Source organism: Zingiber officinale, chromosome 1B, assembly GCF_018446385.1.
Source record: "Zingiber officinale cultivar Zhangliang chromosome 1B, Zo_v1.1, whole genome shotgun sequence".
NCBI classification, from domain to species: domain Eukaryota; kingdom Viridiplantae; phylum Streptophyta; class Magnoliopsida; order Zingiberales; family Zingiberaceae; genus Zingiber; species Zingiber officinale.
The window spans coordinates 23570126-23594958 of record NC_055986.1 but is presented as its reverse complement, the minus strand read 5'-3'; the positions used below and the strand labels follow the sequence as shown (position 1 = coordinate 23594958).

At 39.1% G+C, this 24833-nt stretch overlaps 3 protein-coding genes and 1 pseudogene across 3 annotated transcripts; 2 read left to right on the top strand and 2 right to left on the bottom strand.

Annotated features, from left to right (window-relative positions):
• Positions 1-1869: 1869 nt before the first annotated feature.
• On the top strand, positions 1870-13158 carry LOC122033538. The gene is made up of 2 exons (XM_042592614.1): positions 1870-2461; positions 12593-13158. The coding sequence occupies exons 1-2, from the start codon at positions 1870-1872 to the stop codon at positions 13156-13158; spliced, it is 1158 nt and encodes a 385-aa protein (XP_042448548.1).
• LOC121994434 lies at positions 2394-2465 on the bottom strand (annotated as a pseudogene).
• Positions 13159-13377: 219 nt separating the features above from the next.
• LOC122033454 lies at positions 13378-14067 on the top strand. The gene has a single exon (XM_042592510.1). The coding sequence runs from the start codon at positions 13378-13380 to the stop codon at positions 14065-14067; it is 690 nt and encodes a 229-aa protein (XP_042448444.1).
• A 5490-nt stretch (positions 14068-19557) lies between these two features.
• Positions 19558-21913, bottom strand: LOC122052913 (phytosulfokine receptor 1-like). The gene has a single exon (XM_042614660.1). It carries the CDS (start codon positions 21810-21812, stop codon positions 19899-19901), a length of 1914 nt encoding a protein of 637 aa, XP_042470594.1. The 5' UTR covers positions 21813-21913; the 3' UTR covers positions 19558-19898.
• Positions 21914-24833: the final 2920 nt, after the last annotated feature.

Below are 24833 nucleotides of genomic sequence, written 5' to 3'. Positions count from 1 at the left end.
AGGACACCCATTCAGGAGTTCTGGGGAAGGAGTTGAGCGCGTATCAGATCAAGTCTCGGTTTGTTACCGATTCTCCAAGGTTGTTGAGTTGAGTTATTAGCTCCTTGATCCTCGCTTGAAGTTGCGCTACCTTCTCACCATTATTCATCCGGAGGTTCGTTAGCTGAGTCAGAAGGATGTCCCGCCTTGCCAATTTTACTTCTGAGGTACCTGATGCGCGCAAATATTATGATCTTTTACGCATGCTTTAGCGCACATTCACTTGACTTATGCATATATATGCTTCACATGATCACATCTTTTATTTTGTATTCATCATATCTATTGTTTTGTTCAGATATCTGCTCTTTGTTTGGTTTTATGTTGACAGGGAAGATTTTCGGAGCTTGAACGGAGAGTATTGATGCACCGGAACTAACCAGACAACACGACCGTGCAACCCTGCATGGTCGTGTGGCCAAACAGGAGAGGAAGAGTACACGACCGTGCAACCCTGCATGACTGTGCGACCAAAACAGTGACTAGTCAGCACACGACTGTGAGACCCTGCACGGTCGTGCCACCCCAGGCAGAGAAGGAGATTTGCATGGCGGTGCACCCCTGCATGACCGTGCCCCAGGGGCTACACGGTCGTTCGACCCTGCACGGCTGTGCAGCCACGCACAAAACCGGAGAAGGGCACGGCCGTGCCACCCTTACACGACCATGCCGCGACGGCCAAACCCTAAGGCTATATAAGGGGTTTAACCCTTTTTACCAAGGGGGAGGCGATCCGTTAGGGAGAAAAAGATCTTGGAGAAATTCTACGCCGCTTTGGACCGCTGTTCAACGAACTTCCACCACCACATCAACTCAGAAGCTGAGAGTTGGATCCGAAGGTCACTCTTCGACACCCGATAAGCATATTCCTTCTTACTTGTTGAGAATTGTATGTTTGTCTATACTATGTTTTCGGATATCTCTCAGCATTCATGGAGTAGATCCCTTGTTCTGGGATTAGGGAGTAGTCGTAGTATGGATTGATGTAAAACTCGAATTGTGTTTATACTTATTGGATGAACTTCATGCTTTGTTTCAATTGCTAATTGCTTACTTTTGATTGAGAAGAACTTGTCAGCCTCGTAGAGGATTACCTCTAGATCATATACCCGAGGGACCCTAGTGATAGGGGTAACTCGTTCATGAACATCTAGGATAGCTCCTTGAGAGGAAGATAGATTCTCCCTAAGGGAGCGAGAGACCAGGCTTAGCTCTACTCAATATTCTTAATTTACCCTTTAGAGTTATGTCCTCAAGATTTGCCAAGGTGCCCTAGTGATAGGGGTAAACCGTGATAAGATTTCTTAGGGCATTACCCTATTCTGGCGCTTGAGAATACCCACTTAGCTTCCGGCAATAGCAGGAATAAGGACAGCGAGAGTAAGACAAATCGAGACACATCAATGCTACCACGACGAAATCGACCCCTAGAACTCATCACCAAGTGAATATTTTGACCTTGCGACTCTCGACTCTCTCCCTCGACCTTTCTTTTCCCTTAGCCTGATCTAGACCATTGGTAGTCTAGCTAACCATAAGTGAGTGATTGCTAGTACTTATAGTCAGTCCTTGTGGGATCGATATTTTTATTACTAACGACGAATCCGTGCACTTGCGGAAACATAACAAGTTTTTGGCACCGTTACCGAGGACTGCGTCCATAACACTAGCTAAGTCATATAGGATTAGACTAGGCTTTGTTTTTTCTCTGCATAAAAAAAAGGGAAAAATCTACTATTAATAAAATATTTTCACTCTTCTTCCTTACTGCATTCATTTTTTTTTTATTTCTTGCTATCATATTTTCTATCTTGTTCTCTTTTCTTCTGCATGGGTAGAGCTAACCTTTCAGGACAGTTGCTACCATTTGATCCAGAGATTGACAAGACCTTTCTGAGGAGAAGGAATTTACAGAAAGCTTTCCAAGCAGCAAAAGAATCCTCAGGAATGGCCGATAAACTGCTGAAAGATTATCCGACACCATATGAACGAGGGGTCCAATCCAGTATCACCCGACCACCCATCGATGCTGACAACTTTAAGATCAAGCCCGCAGTAATCCACATGGTCCAGTTAAATCAATTTGGAGGGGGGCCACACGAAGACCCGAATCATCATCTGGAGTTGTTTTATGAAATCTGTGGCACGATGAAGGTGAATGAGGTTTCTCCAGAATTGGTGAGACTGCTTCTTTTCGGATTCTCTCTGAAAGACAGGGTCAAGCAGTGGCTGAATTCTCTACCAGCAGATAGCATATCATCTTGGGAGCAATGTGAGCAGAAATTCTTAGACAAGTTCTACCCCCCAAGCAAGACTGCCCACATGAGGAACCTGATTGCCAGCTTCAAGCAGATAGACTCAGAATCCCTATTTGAAGCCTGGGACTGGTTCAAGAGCATGCAGAGACAGTGCCCCCATCATGGCCTTGAGAAGTGGCTGGTTCTACACACCTTCTACAATGGAATAAATTATCACACGAAGGTATCATTAGATTCTGCGGCAGGAGGAGCACTGATGTGTTAGGATGTATACTAAAAGTCTAGTTTTTGGTATAAACATTTATCTAGAAATAAGAATCACATTGGTCAAATGTCTGCATTTATGATAAATGTAGTTGTTCAATTAATTTATATTGTAGATAACATGGTGTGTGGTGTCACACACAGAGGATCATGTTATCAGTACCTTATAAATTATAAATAGTAGCTCACGGCCAAGATGGAAAGGAACAAACCATAGGAAGGTCGTAGTGTAATTAGGTATTAGTTTATCTTAACTATATAATTATACTAGTACACTTAGAGTATATTGAGTAGGACCATTTGAGGTCGTTTCTTTTATACTAACTTTATAAAGGAACAAAGACCTCAATTATTATGGAAGTGTGTGCTCTTAATCCTAATATAATAACAAGCACATATATTTGATATTTATTTCTTTAATTTATCAATGGGTGAGATTTAGTTCGATAAATCAATAAGCCTGATAAGTTGGGAAATGATATCACTTATAGTGTGTGTTGTTGATTATAGAAGAAAACTGTGTCCTAGTAATCTAGGTTGAGAATGTCCCCAAGAGGAGCTCATAAGGATTGTCATGTTAAACCCTGCAGGTGAACTTAGTCCGACATGATGATGAAGTTGAGTGGTACTACTCTTGGAGCTAGATATTAATTAAGTGAGTTGTCAGTAACTTACTTAATTAGTGGTCATTTGTTATCTTAAACACAGGGAGACTAACACACTCATAATAAGAAGGAGCCCAAAATGTAATTTGGGATTGGTGTGGTAGTTCAATAATAGTTCTTTAGTGGAATGAATTATTATTGATGAAATTAAGTTGTGTGTTCGGGGCGAAAACGGAATGCTTAATTTCATCGGGAGACCAAAACTAATTCCTCCTCTCGGTCCCTATCGTAGCCTCTTGTATATAGAGATTTATACCCACCACATACCCACCTTCTTACCCATCCAATGGGGTCGGCCAAGCTAGCTTGGAACCCAAGCTAGGGCCGGCCAAGACCAAATGGTTGAGCCAAGTTGGTGGCCGGCCAAAGCTTGGGTCCCAAGCTTAGGTGGTCGGCCACTAGAATATTAAAAGGGTTTTTTATTAAAATTATTTCTTATGTGGATATCATGATTTAAAAGAGAATTTTAAAATTAAAATTTCCTTTTATAGCATTCTACAAAAGATTAAGAGAAGAGATTAATCTCTTTCCTTATTTGTAGATTAAAAGGATAGTTTTAATTTTTAGTAAAAACTTTCCTTATTTGTAAATCATCCACATGTTTAAAAGAGAGTTTAAAAATTTAAAATCTTTCCTTATTTGTTGATTAAAAGGTGGATTTTAAATTTTAAGAAAACTTTCCTTTTAAAACATGTTCTTGATTTAAAAGAGAGTTTAAAAATTAAATATTCTATTTTATAAGTTTCTACAAAAGATTAAGAAAAGATTTGATATCTTTCCTTATTTGTAGATTGAAAGATATTTTAATTTTTAGAGATAACTTTATTTTTATCCACATGTTTAAAAGAAAGATTTTAATTTATAAAAGTTCTTTTTTATTAACCACCATGAAGGGAAAATTTATTTGAGAAATTTTTATAAATTTCCGGAAGCAAATTAGGAAGTTTTAATTCTTGTGTGAATTAAAATTTCCTTGATTAAGGGATTAAAGGTGGTCGGCCATTATCATGATGAAAATAAAATTATTTTTAATTAAATAAATTTTCCTTTTCAATGGCAAAAGAATTAAGGAAGTTTTTATTAAATTTTCGTTATTTGCCAAGACCAAGGATTATAAAAGAGGGGGTAGAGGAGGCTTCATGGTGAACAACTCTATTATTTTTCTCCCTCTTTTCTTCCTTGGTGTGGCCGGCCCTTCCCTTTCTCTTCTCTCCATCTTTGTGGCCGAAACCTTCTTTTCTCTTGGAGATCAAGTGGTGGCCGGATCTTAGCTTGGAGAAGAAGGAGAGAAAGCTTGCATCCCTTGGAGCTTGGTTGGTGGAAAAGGATCTTTTTCCTTTGAAAGTCTTGCTTGGCCGAAACTTGAAGGAAAGAAGAAGAAGGTGGTTTGGTGGTTCTCGTCTCGGAAGATCGTTGCCCACACAACGTCCGGGATTAGAAGAGGAATACGGTAGAAGATCAAGAGGTCTTTCTAAAAGGTATAACTAGTATTTTTCCTTTCCGCATCATACTAGTTATTTTTGAAAATAATACCAAATACAAGAGGCATGTGATTCTAGTATTTTGAATTTATTTTCGATGTTGTGTTCTTTGTTTTTTTTTTTTCTTTTCCTTGTGATTTGATTGTTCCTTTCGGTTAACCTAACGTTATTTTAGGAAATTAAATATTATCTTTCCTTAAAAGGTTTTGTCTAGTCGGTGGTGGTTGCTCCCATATCCAAGAAGGCCATGTGCCTCGCCACGTCAGTACTGGGAACCAATTATGGAAATTAATATTTAATGGAATTAATAACTTAGGTGATTTGGATTGAACGTGTTAAGTTCCGCAGGAGATCCAAGTCAAAACCTAAAAGAACAAATAGATTAAACTTTGGATCAAACGTGTTAAGTTCCGCAGGTGATCCAAGTTTAATTTAAAAGAACACATGGTAGCTAGGAAAAGGTTCAGACCTTTATACAAAATTTTTATACAGTGGAACCATTAGGTTTTCCGAGTAGCAACCAACAATTGGTATCAGAGCTAGGGTTTTGCCTCTGTGTATTTGGTATTAGTTTAATTATGCACATGTCATACATAATTTAGGCAGGATAATAGTAGGATGTGCTAACTTTGTGGATGCAGGATCCAACTATTATGGCTTATAGTTATTATGTGTGTGATTGGACCCTTGGACATGTCAAGGGCATTTTATTCTGTGTGCATGATTGTATTATAAAATACAGCAGGAGCTGTATTTAGTTTTATTAGGATTTTATTTTTTGATCTAGTTACATGTACATTCCTTTTATGGAATATAGGATCGATGGATGTAAATTTTATTTTATGTTCGATCTAGTTTACATGTACATTCTTTCGAGGAATATAGGATCGAAAAATGTAAAATTATATTTATGTCACAGATCGAATCTTGCAAGGCGTGGAACCTTTTGAGGGCCAGAGGCGTAGCGGAACAAGGAGCAAGATGGATGCGACAACTAGACCCGGTGGCGGTGGCCAAAGATGGCAGCAGCTAGGGTTGGCGACACACGGAGGACAGCAATAGATAAAAGTCATAATAGTTGAAAATTAATTTTTTCTATTTATTGCTTTTTATGCTGTGTGTTGTGTGCTTGTTAGTATGCATGCTAAGTAGGCTAGCATAGTCAAAATTCCTCACTTTAAATAACTAAGTGGGAGAGGGATTTATTTTTAAATAAATTCCACGGTCTCCATTACTGGTTTATAAGTGATGCAACAAGCTTGCGCGTTGGCTCTGAGTGCCTTCCTCCATATCGGATGAGCTTGTTTGCAGATCACTAGCTTAAACTTCCATTTTGGATGACTATAGGAAGTTAATTAAGAGCGTGTGATCTTCCCCATTGGAAGGGGCACAATCTTATTAATGGACTTAGTGTCAAGTAATGGTATACACTTAGGCACGTCTAATAGTATCCTCCCCATCGGAGTCACTGCTATTGTTTGTGTGACCGAAGAAAACCAACTATTAATTTGTCAAATAAATAAGTTGACAAGATAATAAAATTAAAAACTCCTCTTACAAATGTTTGATTTTGTATACGCCCACACTATCGTGGCATACAAAATTCATGGTGTTTGAGGTAATTTCATTTTGTCATAAAGATTTATTGACAAGATAATTAATGGGTAAAACCCTTCTCTTACAAATGTTTAAATTTTGTATACATCCACACTATCGTGGCATACAAAATTCACGGTATTTGAGGTGTTGGTGAATTTAAATAATATTGTTTGAGGAATCAATGTTATTTTAAATTCAAAAAGTTTTGACCAAATATTTGATCAAAGACAGATCAACTATTAATTTTATTCGTCATAAAGTAAAGTTGACGAGATAATAAAATTAATGGATAATTTTTTTTTGATTTTGTATACGTCCACACTATCGTGGCATACAAAATTCATAGGGATTTTAAAAGTATTGATCTTGACCAAATATTTTTGTGATTCTTAGGATTTAAAATGTTTGTCAATCCCCTAGTTGTTATACTATAGAAAAGACTTAGTAGTCCCAATTGTAATGATTAGAAATAGGACTTGGACATTAAGGTAGACTGTCTTCTTAGAACTAAGAACAATTTAGGTGTATTTACTTCATTAGTTGAAACATGTCTAGTGGTGTTATCTACCAGAACCTGGAGTGTAGATACAGATGTCATTAATCATGTCTGCAATTCATTGCAGGGTTCCAGGAAACCTGACAACTAAATGAAAATAAAAACATTGTCCACATGGGCATTACTGCAAAAGTAGCAGCTATTGCAGTGGGAGAGGTTTATTCTCTAATAGGAATAAAATATGGATTATTAGAAATTATCTTTACATACTAAGTTTAGAAAGAACCTGATTTTAGTTTCTAAACTATTATAGAATAGATATTGTGTCTATTTTGATAACAAAGTTGTTATCAAGAAAAATAGGGAAGTTATCTATTCTGGTATGTTGGTTGACAATTTATAATCCAATAACTCCCACGATGCAACAAATGGAAATTAGTAACATATCTTCTAACTTTAAGAGAAAGCAACCTTCGGAAATGAACCAATTATATCTTTGGCATCTAAAGCTAGGTTATATTAACTTAAGTAGGATTCATTGGTAGCTGATGAACTTTTGGGTTCATTAGTAGTGGAAATCTTTCCAACCTGCGAGTCTTACTTGGAAGGAAAAATAACCAAGAAGCTTTTAAGTCTAAGGGGTATGGAGTCAAAGATATGTTGGAATTGGTTCATTCTGTTTTGTGTGATCCTATGACTATCTAGGCAAGAGGTAGTATCGAATATTTCATCTATTTTATAGATAACTATTCAAGATACATATACATTTACTTAATGTGCCGCAAGACTAAGTACTTTGATTAGTTCAAAGTGTACAAGGCTGATGCGGAGAAACGTCAAAGTAAAAGTATCAAGACACTACGATGAGATCGTAGTGGCAAGTACCTCTTGGGAGAATTTAGGAGTCACTTATCAGAAGTAGGGATTCAATCCAAACTAGCTGCACCTGGTATATCCCTACAGAATGGTGTAGAAAAAGGAAGGTATAGGACTCTTATGGAAATAAGTAGATTGATGATGAGTTATTTGGAAAATTACCAAATTCATTTTAAGGATATACTCTGGAAACAGAAGTGAACATAATACCTTCCAAAGTCAGAACTCTCTACTCATATAGAATTGCTAAATAGGCATAAGCCTATTTTGAAGCATATTCGGATTCGGGTAGTCCAGCACATATGTTGAAGAGAGACAATGATAAGTTGGACAGGAATTCACTTGTTTGTAAGTTATACTAGAGAAATGAAAGTAGGTTTATAGTCTTAAAAATCAGAAGGTCATTGTTAGCATCAATGATCGATTTTTAGAAAAGGACTATGTAATAAACCACAAGCCCATAAGTAAATTTGTTCTTAAAGAAATTATAAAGGACATGTCTAATCTAGTACCAACTGTACAAGATGAAATATCACAAGAAACTGCAACACATATCACAATTGATACACAATTATAGACAGTACATCATCATAGTGGGGGAGGTTGTCAAACAACCAAAAGGATTCATGTTTTGGGAAAGTTTTTGGACTTGATCCCAAATGAACATGAGTCTGATCCCGGAAATATGATGAAGCACTCCAAAATAAAGATGCAGCATCTTGGCAAAGAGCAATGAATACAGAATTAGAATATAAGTATTCTAATCAAATCTGGAAGCTTGTAGAACCACCAGATGGTGTAAAAGCCATTAGGTGAAAATATGTCTACAATAGGAAAAGATGGATAGACAGGAAGGTGGAAACTTTCAAAGCAAGGCTTGGTGAAAAAGGAAACTTTTTCCCTGGTAGTCATGCTTAAGTCTATCCGGATTCTTTAGCAAGTGGATGTCAAGACAGCATTCCCTAATGGAAGTCTTGAAGAAAGCATCCATACAAAACAACCAGAAGGGTTCATTGCAAAGGGCAAAGAGCATTTTGTGTGCAAGCTCAATCAGTCTATGGACTGAGGCAAAGCTTCAAGGTCTTGGAACATCCGGTTTATCAAAGGAATCCTGACCTATGGATTTATTTAGTAACCGGATAAGTCTTGTGTATACAAAAAGTGTGATGGAAACGTGGTGATATTTCTTGAACTATACGTAGATAATATTTTTGGTAGTTGGAAAGAATATCAAAATGTTGTCAGAAGTAAGGGTATGGTTGTCCAAACAATTCGATATGAAGGACTTGGGAGAATGAATATATTCTTAGGATCAAAGTAATAAGGGATCGCAAGAAAAGAATATTTTAATTATCCCAAGCTTCATATATCGAAAAAAAATCCTTGCTCGTTTTAAGCATGCAGAACTCCAAAGAAAGGTTTCTTATCTTTTGGGCTTGGAGTAGTTTTATCTAAAGAGATGTCTTCGAAGACATCAAAGGAGATAGAGGAAATGAAGGCAGATCTTTATGCTTCGGCTATCGGAAGACTAATGTATGCTATGCACGAGATCAGAAATCTGTTTTGCCAAGGGCATAGTTAGCAGATATCAAAGTAACCCTTGACAATGACATTGAACTGCAGTAAAGCATATATTGAAGTACCTTAGAGGCACTAGAAATTATATGCTAGCTTACAAGGCAGTTGATTTGGTCCCTGTGGGTTGCACGGATTTTGACTTCCAATCGGATAGGGACAATAGTAAGTCAACCTCGAGGTTTTGTGTTTACTTTAGGAGGTAAAGTCATAACTATGGAAGAGTGATAAGCATAGGTGTTTTTCTGGACTCCGCCATAGAAGCTGAGTATATGGCAAGCCTCTGAGGTAGTCATAAAAGTTGAATGACTTAATAACCTCAAGATAGACTTAGATATGATTTCTGGTTTGTCCAAAGATTATTACAATTTATTGTAATAATAGTGGTGCAGTAGCAAACTCGAAGAAACCATGAGTCTATAAGGCAAGTAAACACAATAGAGCGCAAGTACCACCCAATACGAGAAATCGTATAAACGAGGAGAAGTTGTTGCTGCCTAGATTGCATCAGATGATGGCATATAGATCTTTTCACTAAGGCCCTTAAGGCAAGAGCTTTGATGGGCATGTTGAAGAGTTGGGATTCAGATGTATGGCAGTAGATATGGCAGCTTAGTCTTTTAGTATAAGTGGGAGATTGTTAGGATGTATACTAAAAGCCTAGCTTTTGGTATAAACATTTATCTAGAAATAAGAATCACATTCGTCAAATGTCTATATTTATGATAAATGTAGTTGTTCAATTAAATTATATTGTAGATAACATGGTGTGTGGTGTCACACACAGAGGATCATGTTATCAGTACCTTATAAATTATAAATAGTAGCTCACGGCCAAGATGGAAAGGAACAAATCATAGGAAGGTCGTAGTGTAATTAGGTATTAGTTTATCTTAACTATATAATTACACTAGTACACTTAGAGTGTATTGAGTAGGACCATTTGAGGTCGTTTCTTTTATACTGACTTTATAAAGGAACAAAGACCTCAGTTATTATGGAAGTGTGTGCTCTTAATCCTAATATAATAACAAGCACATATATTTGATATTTATTTCTTTAATTTATCAATGGGTGAGATTTAGTTCGATAAATCAATAAGCCCGATAAATTGGGAAACGATATCACTTATAGTGTGTGTTGTTGATTATAGAAGAAAACTGTGTCCTAGTAATCTAGGTTGAGAATGTCCCCAAGAGGAGCTCATAAGGATTGTCATGTTAAACCCTGCAAGTGGACTTAGTCCGACATGATGATGAAGTTGAGTGGTACTACTCTTGGAGCTAGATATTAATTAAGTGAGTTGTCAGTAACTTACTTAATTAGTGGTCATTTGTTATCTTAAACACAGGGAGACTAACACACTCATAATAAGAAGGAGCCCAAAATATAATTTGGGATTGGTGTGGTAGTTCAATAATAGTTCTTTAGTGGAATAAATTATTATTGATGAAATTAAGTTGTGTGTTCGGGGCGAACACGGGATGCTTAATTTCATCGGGAGATCAAAACCAATTCCTCCTCTCGGTCACTATCGTAGCCTCTTGTATATAGAGATTTATACCCACCACATACCCACCTTCTTACCCATCCAATGGGGTCGGTCAAGCTAGCTTGGAACCCAAGCTAGGGCCGGCCAAAACCAAATGGTTGAGCCAAGTTGGTGGCCGGCCAAAGCTTGGGTCCCAAGCTTAGGTGGCCGACCACTAGAATATTAAAAGGGGTTTTTATTAAAATTATTTCTTATGTGGATATCATGATTTAAAAGAGAGTTTTAAAATTAAAATTTCCTTTTATAGCATTCTACAAAAGATTAAGAGAAGAGATTAATCTCTTTCCTTATTTGTAGATTAAAAGGATAGTTTTAATTTTTAGTAAAAACTTTCCTTATTTGTAAATCATCCACATGTTTAAAAGAGAGTTTAAAAATTTGAAATCTTTCCTTATTTGTTGATTAAAAGGTGGATTTTAAATTTTAAGAAAACTTTCCTTTTTAAACATGTTCATGATTTAAAAGAGAGTTTAAAAATTAAATATTCTCTTTTATAAGTTTCTACAAAAGATTAAGAAAAGATTTGATATCTTTCCTTATTTGTAGATTGAAAGAGATTTTAATTTTTAAAGATAACTTTATTTTTATCCACATGTTTAAAAGAAAGATTTTAATTTATAAAATTTCTTTTTTATTAACCACCATGAAGGGAAAAATTATTTGAGAAATTTTTATAAATTTCCGGAAGCAAATTAGGAAGTTTTAATTCTTGTGTGAATTAAAATTTCCTTAATTAAGGGATTAAAGGTGGCCGGCCATTATCATGATGAAAATAAAATTATTTTTAATTAAATAAATTTTCCTTTTCAATGGCAAAAGAATTAAGGAAGTTTTTATTAAATTTTCCTTATTTGCCAAGACCAAGGATTATAAAAGAGGAGGTAGAGGAGGCTTCATGGTGAACAACTCTATTATTTTTCTCCCTCTTTTCTTCCTTGGTGTGGCCGGCCCTTCCCTTTCTCTTCTCTCCATCTTTGTGGCCGAAACCTTCTTTTCTCTTGGAGATCAAGTGGTGGCCGGATCTTAGCTTGGAGAAGAAGGAGAGAAAGCTTGCATCCCTTGGAGCTTGGTTGGTGGAAAAGGATCTTTTTCCTTTGAAAGTCTTGCTTGGCCGAAACTTGAAGGAAAGAAGAAGAAGGTGGTTTGGTGGTTCTCATCTCGGAAGATCGTTGCCCACACAACGTCCGGGATTAGAAGAGGAATACGGTAGAAGATCAAGAGGTCTTTCTAAAAGGTATAACTAGTATTTTTCCTTTCCGCATCATACTAGTTATTTTTGGAAATAATACCAAATACAAGAGGCATGCGATTCTAGTATTTCGAATTTATTTTCGATGTTGTGTTCTTTGTTTTTTTTTCTTTTCCTTGTGATTTGATTGTTCCTTTCGGTTAACTTAAAGTTATTTTAGGAAATTAAATATTAGCTTTCCTTAAAAGGTTTTGTCTAGTCGGTGGTGGTTGCTCCCATATCCAAGAAAGCCATGTACCTCGCCACGCCAGTACTGGGAACAAATTATGGAAATTAATATTTAATGGAATTAATAACTTAGGTGATTTGGATCGAACGTGTTAAGTTCCGCAGGCGATCCAAGTTTAATTTAAAAGAACACATGGTAGCTAGGAAAAGGTTCAGACCTTTGTACAAAATTTTTGTACAGTGGAACCATTAGGTTTTCCGAGCATGCAGAGACAGTGCCCCCATCATGGCCTTGAGAAGTGGCTGGTTCTACACACCTTCTACAATGGAATAAATTATCACACGAAGGTATCATTAGATTATGCGGCAGGAGGAGCACTGATGAACAAAAGCCTTGATGAAGCTAAAGAGATAATAGAGAATGTGGCACTAAACCACCATCAGTGGGCATCTGAAAGATCTAGTGGTGCTTTCTCAGGAAATCAGATGAAGGCGTTAGGAAAATTCGAGGTGGATGCATTCACACTCATGTCTACAAAGCTGGACGCGAAATTTGAAGCCATGGGTAGCAACACAGCTAATGCAATAGTATGTGTTTGCGACATCTGCGGAAGTGCGGACCACGCTCAAGATACTTGCCCCCTTGGGGCAATGCAGGTACAGATAAACCAGCTTGAGCAATGTGATGCAATAACAGGCTATAATCAGAGGCAAAATAATCCGTACTCCAACACATACAACCCTGGATGGAGGAATCACCCCAATTTTTCATACCGAAATAATCAGGACCAAGGGCCTGCACATCAGACCTACCAACCTGGACAACAGACTCATCAACAGCAGCAACCTACACAGCTGTCTAGGATTGAAAAGATGCTTGAGGAAGCTCTCTCGGAGCAAAAGGAGATGAGGAGCGAGATCAAACAACTGACTTAGAGGCTGGAGAGCTCAGAAAAACACCAGAAGATGCAAGACAGCCAGATAGCCCAGATAGCTCAGTCCGTCTCAAGAGCACAAGGTACATTCCCAGGGAAACCAGATTTAAATCTGGTGGAACATTGCAATCGCATTGAGCTGCGAAGCGGACGTACTGTGGGAAACCCCCAAATCATGACTTAGATGGAGCTTGACTGAGAAAAGGAACCCACTCCCCTAATGCGCAATCAGACGCAAAACAGGGATGGAGAAGTGGTTACTAAAAGAACTAAAGAAGCTCTTCAGACTACCCCACAAAATCATACAATTCCTTTTCCTCAGAAGCTTATAGCATCCCAAAGGGATGAAGAGTTCCACCGATTTCTGAAAAAGGTTAAAGAGATTTACGTTGAAGTACCATTGTTAGATGCGCTACACCAGATGTCGAAGTTCGTGAAATTTTTAAAGGGAATCTTATCCAATAGAAGGCAGAAGGGCGACTTCGAGACTGTAGCACTAACAGAGAATTGCATTGCCCTCCTTATGGCGAATCCTCCACCCAAGCTTCAGGACCCAGGAAGTTTCTCCATACCGTGCAAAATTGGTTCTGAACTTATACTAAGAGCTTTCTGTGACTTGGGAGCCAGTGTCAGCCTGCTCCCGTACTCTCTATGCAAGATGCTGGGTTCCCAGAACATTAAATTGACTACGATGGCATTGCAACTAGATGACCATTCATACAGGTACCTGATGGGAATAATGGAAGATGTGCTAGTTAAAGTAGGTGGATGTATAGTTCCTACAGACTTCATTATCTTGGACATGGAGGAAGATCCCAAGATACCGATCTGGTCTAACCCGGCCGTGTCTATAAGACACGGCCGTGCCCCATCCCGTGCGGCGTCGCCTACCTCCTCCAAGAAACGCTAGCCTCTACATTCTTCTCCCCCAAAACCCTTCCCCTCCCCAATACACCTCATCTAACCCTAATTTCACCCTTTAGAGTCCGCTTTTCCTTAGATCTACATCCAGATCTAACACATTCCCAAGCCAAAACTTTGGAAAAAGAAGCTAATCCCCTATTCCTCCTCTCCCCTACTCCTATCCTCAAGGACTTATCTCCACAGAATTCTAAGCTCACCATGTCGCAGATCTTGAAGAGACTTCGTCGAGGAAGTGGTGGATTTGGAGAAGGAGATGCACCGGGAGGTGACAAAGGAAAAGGGAAAGTTTCATCATCAAAAGGAAAAGGGAAGAGGGTAGCACGCGACGAAGGTAACGAAAATATATTTAATATTGTTTTTAGAAATCAAGATCAAAAAGCTAGATATGATAACCTTGTCGCTAGGAAAATTGTATGCACGAAATATATGGATCCCGCCACTATGGATATGCTAGGAATTAGGGATGATATTGATTGGATGATTAGCTCTTTAGATTGGAATGATTTAATGTACTGTCATGATTAGCTCTTATATAACTATCTTTCCATGATAGTATATGCCTTAAATAATGTATACATAAATTTTTACAAATTTTAGAATTTCGTAAAAATTTTGGGGCATTTCTGAAATTTGGCAGAAATTAATTTCAGAAATCAGAAATGATAATCGACTAGGTTAGTTGATTACCACATCCTAATCGATCAGGACAATCGATTAGGCAAGTTCTCATGAGCACAGTAGCTCACGGAATCGATTGCAGCAATCGATTAAAGGCCTTAATTGATTACAACAATCGATTGGCATTCGATAATCGATTGAATCTCAACTTCAATTGATTACAACTGGTCTTAAGCGATTAAGGGCTTGGTTTAAGTGCTTAAGTTCCTGTTTTCAGCTTAAATAAGTTTATTTAAGTTGAATAAGCCGTGTTTAGTCATGTTAACCATTTCTAAACCTAGGAAGTGGTTAGATAAGCATTAAAAGGATACTTTTATTATTGAAACAAGAAAGAATTGGTTAAAGAAGACTAAGTTGGAGTTTAGGATGAGGTTTAGTTTCAAAGTTAAATTTTTTAACCTCAAAACTTCAAATTTAGATATCCTAAAGGTTTAGGAACTCCAAGTTATTATTGGTACAATGATAGAAGTTTAGAACATATTTTGAGGGGAACTACTCCTTAAAGACATGATTTTTTTTAACAACCAAATGGAAGGCTTTTAAACCTTCGTTGTTATGTATACTCTAGGATAAGTATTTGGGCACAATGAAGGGTATGAGATCTTCATTGTTATGTTGTGAACAACAAGTGAGGTTGTGAACAACATGTAGGTAACTCTTCAGGGAAAGAGTTTTTTATGTGTGGCAAAAGGGGAGAATATAGGGTTTAAGTTAGGCCTTCATTAACTAAAGGGAGAGTTTGCCCTCTTGGAAAGGGAGATAATGAAGGAAACCCTCATTCATGCTTTAGCATGAAGAAGTAGAGGCTATGAGATTAGCCTAACTTAAACATATTGTCAAATATCAAAAAAATGAGAGATTGTTGGTGTAATTTCTTTAGGTCAAGATTGACCAGTTTGACTAAGTTTGAGTTGGCTCAAGCTTGAGTCCTGATGTTTGATTTTTGATGTTTGATAATGTATGAAAATTACAATTGTAATTGTCTGTTTGGGGAGATTGTTGGTACAATTCCCCTCTGGTCAAGGGTTGACCAATTTGATGTAAAGAAGAGTCAAGTAGGTTAAGGTTGAGCAGATACTTGATTGGGAAGTACAAACTAGAAGTTAGGCAAGGGCAAGTCCAATGGGAGGGTTGGCAGAAGAAGAAAATCCAAGTAGTCAGTATTGACCATACACTTGGTGTGAAAAGTCCTAGTGAGTGAAACTAGGCAGATGAGAAGTTCTGGTGAGTAAAGCCAGGTAGTTGAACAATCCTGATGAGTGAAGATAAGTGAAAAGTCCTAATGTGTGAAGCTAGACAAAAGAAAAATCCTAATGAGTGTAGCGAGGTGAATGTCCTAGTGAGTGAAACCAGACAGTGAGAAAGTCTTGGTGAGTGAAGCCAAGCATGTGGAAATCCAAGTCGGTCAAGGTTGACCGAACACTTGGTAATTGAAAGTTCAAGTAGGTCAAAGAATTGACTGGATACTTGGCACAAGGAGAAATGTCTAAGTGGGTTAAAGGATTGACTGGACACTTGGTGAAGAAGTCCCAACATGTCAAGGTTGATCAAATGCTGGGCATTCTGAAGTCCCAATAGGTCACTGTTGACCGGATGTTGGGCGAGGAACTCGAGACTTAGTTTTGGAAGTTAGGGTTCAATAATCGATTAGGGTAATCGATTACACCATGCGTTAAGCAATTAAGCATTTTTCTTAATTGCTTAAGGAACTTCTGTTTAAAACAGAAAGGGTCGTAATCGATTATGGCAATTGATTAAGGTGTTTGTTGTGAAAAATAGAAAGGACCATAATTGATTAAGGTAATCAATTACGGCTTTCTTAAGTGATTAGAGTGATCACTTAAGTTGGTTTTCATGAAGACACAAAATAGTTGGTAAGCGATTAAGTAGGGAGGCTTAATCGTTTACATGCCCTTCTCGCGCAAACAGAAGCATGCCTAATCGATTAGGCATGAGTAATCGATTAAGGCAATCGATTACTCTTGAAAAACTAGCCATTGTGCAAGTAGAAAAGGCATTCGCGTGCATTGTTTCATCACTTACTCTCTGATCTTCTTCACCGAGCTCACGCAGACATCACCGTTGATTCTTGAGGCTTCTTGGAGACAAGTGCTGCAGCACTTCCAAGATCAAGAGGCGTTGCCAAACAAGAAGAAGAAGCAAGCTAAGGTTTTATGTTGTAAATCTTGTAAGATTTATTACTATATTAGCTTATTTTGTTCTTCTTCTAGTATTTATGTATTGAGAACTTGTACGACGTTTTTCTGCCTCTGGATTGTTTCCGAGAAGGAGTGTTTCATAGTGGAGAGTGTGCATGAGGGCCGGATCCTTGGATTAGTCACCACTTCTTAAGATGGATACCAAGTAAATCCTATTGTTAACATTGGAGGAGCTTGCTTCGAGTTTATTCTGTTGCATATTATCATCGAAGCGAAGCGACGAGCTATTCAACCCCTCCCCTCTAGCCATGAAGTGACCCAACAAAAAAAACAATGTTAACTCGACCAAGATTTACTTGGTTCGGAGCCTGTGATGACTCCTACTCCAAGGCCTACATGTGAGAGTGATTTCATTGGGAAACTATTAATCAATCATAAAGTTATAATAGATGATTACAATTTGAACACTAGTAACTTGAATAAAAATAATACCGATGACTTGGAGGATTAGATCTTCAGTGCAATCGTCGTTGGAGCAACTTTCGGGAGTCGAGAAGGCATTTTCTGAGCAACACGAAGAAGCGGAAGTTGTTAGGAATGTTGTGTATGAGCCACTGGTCGAAGACTCTTTTTATAACCTATTCCAGTCACCTGGAACCTCCCCCGGGTGTATGGACCATGCTGACGTGTCAAACTCTCGTCGAAACTTCATCCCTAAAGTTTATCCACATATGGGTGCCCGGACCCCTTCTGGGCACTTGGACCACTAACGCGGGTCGGCCAGTCATCGCACTCCAACTCAACAAGTCGATGAAATTTGGCCATCTGGGTGCCTGGAGCAGCTCCAAGCGCCTAGATCGCCAAGGTGCCCGACTAGGCACCTTGTCATGGCAATCCTTCGCTAAGGCATCCCAGGCACCCGAAGCAACTCCGGGCGCTCAGACCACCATGTTTCTAGCTTCTACTCTGTGTTAAACAAGGTTAGTGTAGGGAATAATATTTAAAGAAAGACAAGTTTTGATAGCTCGAATTATCCGGTCCTGACTTTGAATTTCACAGAAACTCTAGATTGGACTGACGCTGATTGTTCCCTCTTCGGGAAAGGCGCCCTCACCTACTCCTCTAAGGAGAAATTACCTTTTGCTATACCGGTCCCCCAGACCATCTGAACTTTTGCTCAACGTCCGAGACTTTAGGACTTCATGCTAGACGTCCACTCCATGACCCGTCTAGTCTTTCACCTGGTGTCTGCAACCCCTAAGATTTTCACCTAGAGTCTTCGACTCTAGGATTTCGCTCAAAGTCCTCGACCCGCCAAGACTTCACCCAGCCCCCTGGACCAGAACTTCGTTGCATAATCGCAGCTAGGACTTTCCACTTACCTAACCGTATCTAGAACTTTCCTTTGCCTAAGATCACTTAGGATTTTCCTGCACACTTAGTTCAACTTGTTAGACAACAAGATAGTTTAACTTTGAGCCTCTTTGTCATTATCAAAATACAGGTTCAATCGTTTAGTACTCCCTGCACTAACAATTCACTCTTGAGTTCTTGGGAAAATATTTAGAGCATATCTAATTGAGTCCTATGATTAGCTCCTTTAACATGGTGTGTGGCTAAGCAACCGTTTCTTCCTTTCAAGCTAGAGGTTGCTGAGTTGACTTCTGAGTAGATCTCTTCTAGCTAGTTTTACTTGAGAGATACTTTCATGTAATTTAAGGAATTTCTCCTAGAGATACTTGGCAGAGTTGTAGGTGTTGATTCTATTGAGTTCATAAGTCGACAGTACACTCAAAAGATAGAACTCAGTCTTACCATTTGCTATAAAGTTGATCGGTTACTTTTTACTCCATTGGCGCTCTTCCTTTTTTCTCTATTATTATCCTTAGGTGCTTTAAAACTATATTTCATAATTAATAATATATCGAAATCTATTTTGAAAAATACTTCATTCAACGTTTCGAAAGCGTGAATTCTCCCTCGAATTTTGATGGATAGATATCTAATTCTTGAATTTTGATGGATAGATATCTAATTCGACCATCTTCCTTGTTATTTTAATAGGCAATTAGTCATTTTAAGACGATTATATTCTGATACCACTTATTACCATAAGTGAAAAAATAATATTTATTTTTTTCATTTTTATTTTAACTCACCTTATTTATTATTGTAAAAATTGTTTATCCGTTTTAAATAGCCAATTTTTGTTATGAATCCTTTCACAATTTCCTTAAAAATGATATTTTAATATGACTTTTACAAAAGCATATCAAAAGGGAAAGAAAATTAGAAATTGCTACATAATGTCTTGAATTAAAAGAAGAAGAAAAAAATATGGTTGAAGATTTACATTTTATCCAAATTATATGATTACATATCGATTCAAATTATATTATTATAATAAATAATTTTATATTAGTTTATTAAATATGAAATTTGTCAATTTTTACTTATCAACAACATGACAGCATATTAATGAGTGCTTGAGATGGCCAACTAATTGGATGCTAAAGGGAGAGTGAGCAAGGTGAAACGAACACGGATGAGGAAAGCAAATTTAACATCTAATTATTTGCGTAAATGAAATGGTTGAGAGGATTAAATAAGATGTCCCAGACTTATTTCAATTGTTTTCATTTGAAATATTCTAAAAATCCTTTATTAAGATCTTCAAAAGTTACACTTAACCAGAATCAACAATTGAACATATAATGATAGGAGAGCCCCTAGTAAGGAAAACACCTAGTACAAACCCAAAAAGAACCCAAAAATAACCCAACCCAAAACCCAACTCCAAATCCGGCTGCGATTTCCTTCACGGATTCCTTCACGGCAGCTTTCTTGTGTCCACCTCCCTTTGATGGATGGGAATCTCTGGGGTGGCAAGGCGACAAGAGAAAACCGCAGAGACCGGGGTTGCCTTCGAAGTCAGAGTTTGGGAATGTCAAGAACTGGCCTGCGGTCGGGACTGATCCAACTAAATGGTTATACGAGAATCAAACCTCGACAAGAAACTGAGATTGGTGAGAGAATTGGGTATGCTTCCAGTTAGATCATTGTGTGACAAATCTAAGCTCTCTAAGCTTGTCATGCCTGAAAGCTGCGCCGGTATACTCCCGGAAAGTTTGTTCCAACTCAAATCCAGAACATGGAGTTCTGCAAGGTTTCCGAATCCCGGCAAAATTTCCCCAACAAGCATGTTGTCACCCAGAATCATTGATGGAGGAAAGCTATTGACCTGATTGTACTGTAAGCCATCGTTGCTAGAATTCCTCTTGAGATAGAATGGAAAGATCTCCGTTGAGGCAGCTTGCAGCGACTTACATCCAGCCATCAGGCACTTCATTTGACCCAAGCTTTCAGGAAGCTCGCCGGTGAGTGAATTATTCGACAGGTCCAAGTAGAAGAGGTTGTCTAGGTTGCCAAGCCATGCAGGAATTGTACCAGATAAGTGGTTCCATGAGATGTCCAGAACCCTCAGTTGGGTCAAATTCGCCAACCATGGAGGGACAGAACCTCTAAGATTACAATTTGCCATCACAAGTAGCTTCATCTTCGCAAACCCACGGATTCCATCTACTGGCATCGTTTCACCAGCTCGGAAGTTATATGTCAAGACTAAATCGGAAAGGTTGGGGCAATTCTGAAGGATTTGCAAAGCCGACGCTATGTTGGAGAAGTTGTTGCCGGAAAGAAACAGATTGGAAAGTGAAGTGAAGCTACTAAAGCTCGACGGAATTTCACCGATAAGCTTGTTTCTGTCAAGATTGATGGTCTTGAGTTGCGCACACTGGGGAAGCATGTCGGGGATGGAACCAGAGAAAGAATTTGAACCAAAATCGAGGAGGGTTAAGCTCGTCATTGCAGTACAATTGACGTCGATCTCGCCAACAAAGAAGTTTCTATTGAGATTGAGCAGCCTAAGGGAGGATAAGTTTGACAAGGAAGGGGGCAAACTGCCCACAAATTTGTTGGACTGAGCGTTGAAGGATTCTAGCTTTGTGAGGCTGCCAAAGATATCGGGGATGGAGCCGGAAAAGTTGTTAAATGAAAGATCGATTTCAACGAGGTTTGGGAGATTACCGATGTTTGCGCTCAAGTTGCCGGTGAACTGGTTTCCTTGAAGAAATAGGTGCGTCAGCGATGCCATGTTGAACAAATCATCAGGAAGCTCTCCGCTGAGGTAATTCTCACCGAGAGAGAGCTCAGTGAGGGATCTGCAGATATCGAGACCTCTCGGAAAGTCGCCGGAGAGGTTGTTCATGGAGAAGCGGAGAACTTGTAAGTTGGATGAGGAATTGCAGATAGCTGGGTTTATAGAACCGTTGAAGCTGTTGCCGGTGAGGTTCAAGAAGGTGAGGTTGCTGGAGCCGACGAGGACCGGGTGGATGCCGATGAAGAGATTGTTAGATATGTCGAACACCTTGATCGCCGGAAGGCTCATATTGGAGGGAATCTCTCCCTTGAGCTGGTTCGCGCTGAGATTGAGGGACTCCAGCAGCGGAAAATGGAGCAACGCAGCAGGAACCGATCCGTTCAGGTAATTGGAGGAAAGGTCGAGCTTTCTCAGTTGACCTAGCCCGGCCAAGGAATGAGGCAAGAGGCCGCGCAAGCTCCTGTTGCTAAGATCCAATTCCACGACCCTCCCAGAGGATACGGCCGTATCTCCGCAGCGCACTCCGGCCCAGGCGCAGCAATCGGAGGAGGAGACGTTCCGGCTCCACCCGAGCTTTGCCAAATCGAGGTCATCAAATCCCAGCAGCGCGAGGAGGTCACTGGACTCGCAAGTCTGGTTCTGCGAGACCGCCAAGCGGGATAGCATCGCGAAGGAAAACAAGAACAAGAAACAGCATCGGCCCGCCGCCGCCGCAGCGCCGCCTCCACTCGGCATCAAAGTCTCCGGGTTGGACGGCGAAGACCGTAAAGCAGAGTCTTTTAACGTGGAGGAGGATGAATATCCGGCACGGCGCCCGCGCGCACGTGATAGTGTTGACTGTTGACCTGGATGCGCCACTCAGATGTATAGAGCTGTCAAATTCATCGAAAATCCAACATTTGATGGGGCGCAATGGAACCGGACGGACCGACCTTGGGCGGTAAGCTAGTCGAGTTTTAGGATATTTAAATTTTTTTGATAATATAATTGAGTCAACTGAGCGGAGTTTAAACTAAACTAAGATTTTAAAATAATTTTTTAAGCTTAACTTTATTTATTTTTTTTATAAATTTAAGTTTGTTTGAAGTTTGATTTGAGTTTGGTTTATTTAGATATTATCGAGCTCTCAATTTAAATTTGGTTCAAGCTTAATTTAAACTTGGTTCGAACTTGGCTTGTTTAGATGTTATCGAATTTTCAATTCAAATTTATTTAATTGTTTATAATTTTTTAACGTTTGATTGGTTATTAAGCTTGATAATTTAAATTTATTTATTTAATTTTATTATTTATTTAACATAGTTTTATTAATAAACATGATTTGTGAACATTATTTATAAATGTTGTTCATGAATATTAATCCTGTCAGGAATATGAGAAGACGGAATTATCAGTATAATATCGTTGGAATGTTGACCAAGTCGCCATGCCCTGGAGGTGGAGGGTATGATGAGTTGTTCTCTATATTGACTAAGTCGTCATAAGGCATCTGGTCAACATTACCTGTAGACAGGATCCAAGTTTCTCCGATCCCTGGTACCCTGATGCTCAAGACAGATCCCGATGTATAAGGAGCAAGATAATGGTTAAATAGTGAAATAAAGGAAGAATAATTACAGTGACATACTCTGGCCCGGGGGCGCCCTCTAGAAGATCGATGAGCTAGTCGTGATACTGATTGAGCCATCGTGACCTTGAATAGTAGATGAATGTGAGTCGGCTGAGGAGTTGGGTTCGGAGATGATGTCACGGAGCCGAATGCGGCATGGATCCGGATGGCAGCATGTAGCCAGAATACAGCAACGACACGTAGGGCTGTAAATGAACCAAGCGTTTGTGAACAAACTTGGTGTTTGGCTTGGTAAGAGCTTGTTTATGTTCCTTCAATATACATTAGATTAATTAAACAAACAAGCTTGAACACATATGTGTTCAACTCGTTAACGTTCGTGAACAACGTTCATGAACAATATTCACGAACAATATTTATTAATAAAATTCTTTTCAATATGCTAAATAAACAATAAAATAAATAAATTTAAATTATCAACCTTAATAACCAATCAAACAATTAAAAGTTTCAAACAATCAAACAAGCTTGAATTGAGAGCTTGATAACATCTAAATGAACCAAGATCAAGTCAAGCTCGAACCAAGCTCAAGCCAAGCTTGAATTTAGAGCTTGATAACATCTAAACGAACCAAGCTTAAGCCAAGCTTCAAACAAGCTCAAGCTCATAAAAAATAAATCAAGTCAAGCTTGAACACTCATTTCAAAAGCTTGGTTCATTTTAAGCTCGACTCGGCTCGGCTCAGTTATCTTATCAAATAAGCTTGAACACCCCAAAGCTCGGCTCGGCTCGGCTCGACTTGTTTACAGCCCTAACGACACGAAGGTCATATCGTAATAACAACTCACAGGCCGGATAATACCAACAGCTCACAATCATAATAATAGTGTGAAGGCCGAAACATAATGGCTCGATGGTCGGAACACAGCGGTGGCTCGAAGGCCAGAACGTAGCGATGGATGAGATGTCGGATCAGCATCGAAAGCATGCTAGAGTGCAGACAACTCGGGGGGACGACGTCAGCTAACCGCAAAGGTAGCAGGAAGAGGGGGGAGATCGGAGATCTACCCAACGCCGTCTATCTGTCGAAGGTAGTGTAGCGTCTAAGGCTGAAAGGAGGCGGTCTAGCTATTCGAGGGAGACTAGCGGCTTGGCGCGAGGAAGTCAACACCGGAGGGGGCTGTCGACAATCGATCTGAAGCAATGTCGGCGTACTATGTCCGTAGCATGAGAGGGTCGGCCCGATGAAGGGCTAGCTGGCGCCGGCTATGACAGAGTCAACAGTGCTTGCTTCTGTAGCGGTGGAAGAGGGACAACGTATGCGAGCGAAGGAAGGAAGGGAGAGCCTTCGTGAGGCAGTCCCTCGGCATCACATGGCGTGAGCACAAGAAACCAGAAACAGTGCCGGGGCAATGTGAAGGGGGAGAGACAGCCTTGACAGCGGCGTGGAGAAAGGAGAAGGCGACGGTGGATCTTACCTGCGTTGGTGTGGTGGCGGTGACGCTGGGGATGAGAGGTCGGAGGTGTCCGGTAGCCCGCGGCGACGTCTATTGTGGTGGAGCAACGTGTGTCGAGGGAAGGGGCTCCCTGGCGGCATCCTAAGAACGAAACTTGGTGGCGGCGTTGAAAAAACCCCCCTCGTCCTCCTTTGCACTGGTGAACCATGCTCCACTTAAACACCCAAATCCTTAATATGTGAAAAGATCACAATGCCCCTCTTTTCCTCCATAACTCCCTTTGAGTCTAATAAACATATCTGTATCAAATATTGTTCATGAACGTTAATGAACTGAACACATATGTGTTCAAGTTTATTTTTTTAGTTTAACGAATTGTTTAAACTTGTTTATTTAATTAATCTTGTGTATATTGAACGAATATAAATAAACTCTTATTAAACCAAATACTAAATTTATTAAACATTTAATTCATTTACCGTCTTAAATCGACCTACCATCTCGACAGACTATAAAATTTCCAATTCAATCCGATTTAAAGTGAATTAGAAGTCAGCCCATAGACCCATCATCGCTTCGATTTCAATGATTAATTAAACAAAGGAAGCATATCAGCAAAGAAAACCAATCCAATGGCAATATAAAACTCTTAATTAACCATATTACATAACTTACAAGTTACAACGTCAAATCATATTCGCACAAATCCAAGGTTATACACTCACTGT

What these genes read in the sequence shown, in the direction of transcription:
- LOC122033538 (XM_042592614.1), top strand. Translation starts at nt 1,870, where the DNA reads ATGGGTAGAGCTAACCTTTCAGGACAGTTGCTACCATTTGATCCAGAG. An exon ending in GAGACAGTGCCCCCATCATG is followed by an intron (nt 2,462 to 12,592) that starts GCCTTGAGAAGT and finishes ATTATGCGGCAG; the next exon opens with GAGGAGCACTGATGAACAAA.
- LOC122033454 (XM_042592510.1), top strand. Translation starts at nt 13,378, where the DNA reads ATGCGCAATCAGACGCAAAACAGGGATGGAGAAGTGGTTACTAAAAGA.
- LOC122052913 (XM_042614660.1), bottom strand. Translation starts at nt 21,812, where the DNA reads ATGCCGAGTGGAGGCGGCGCTGCGGCGGCGGCGGGCCGATGCTGTTTC.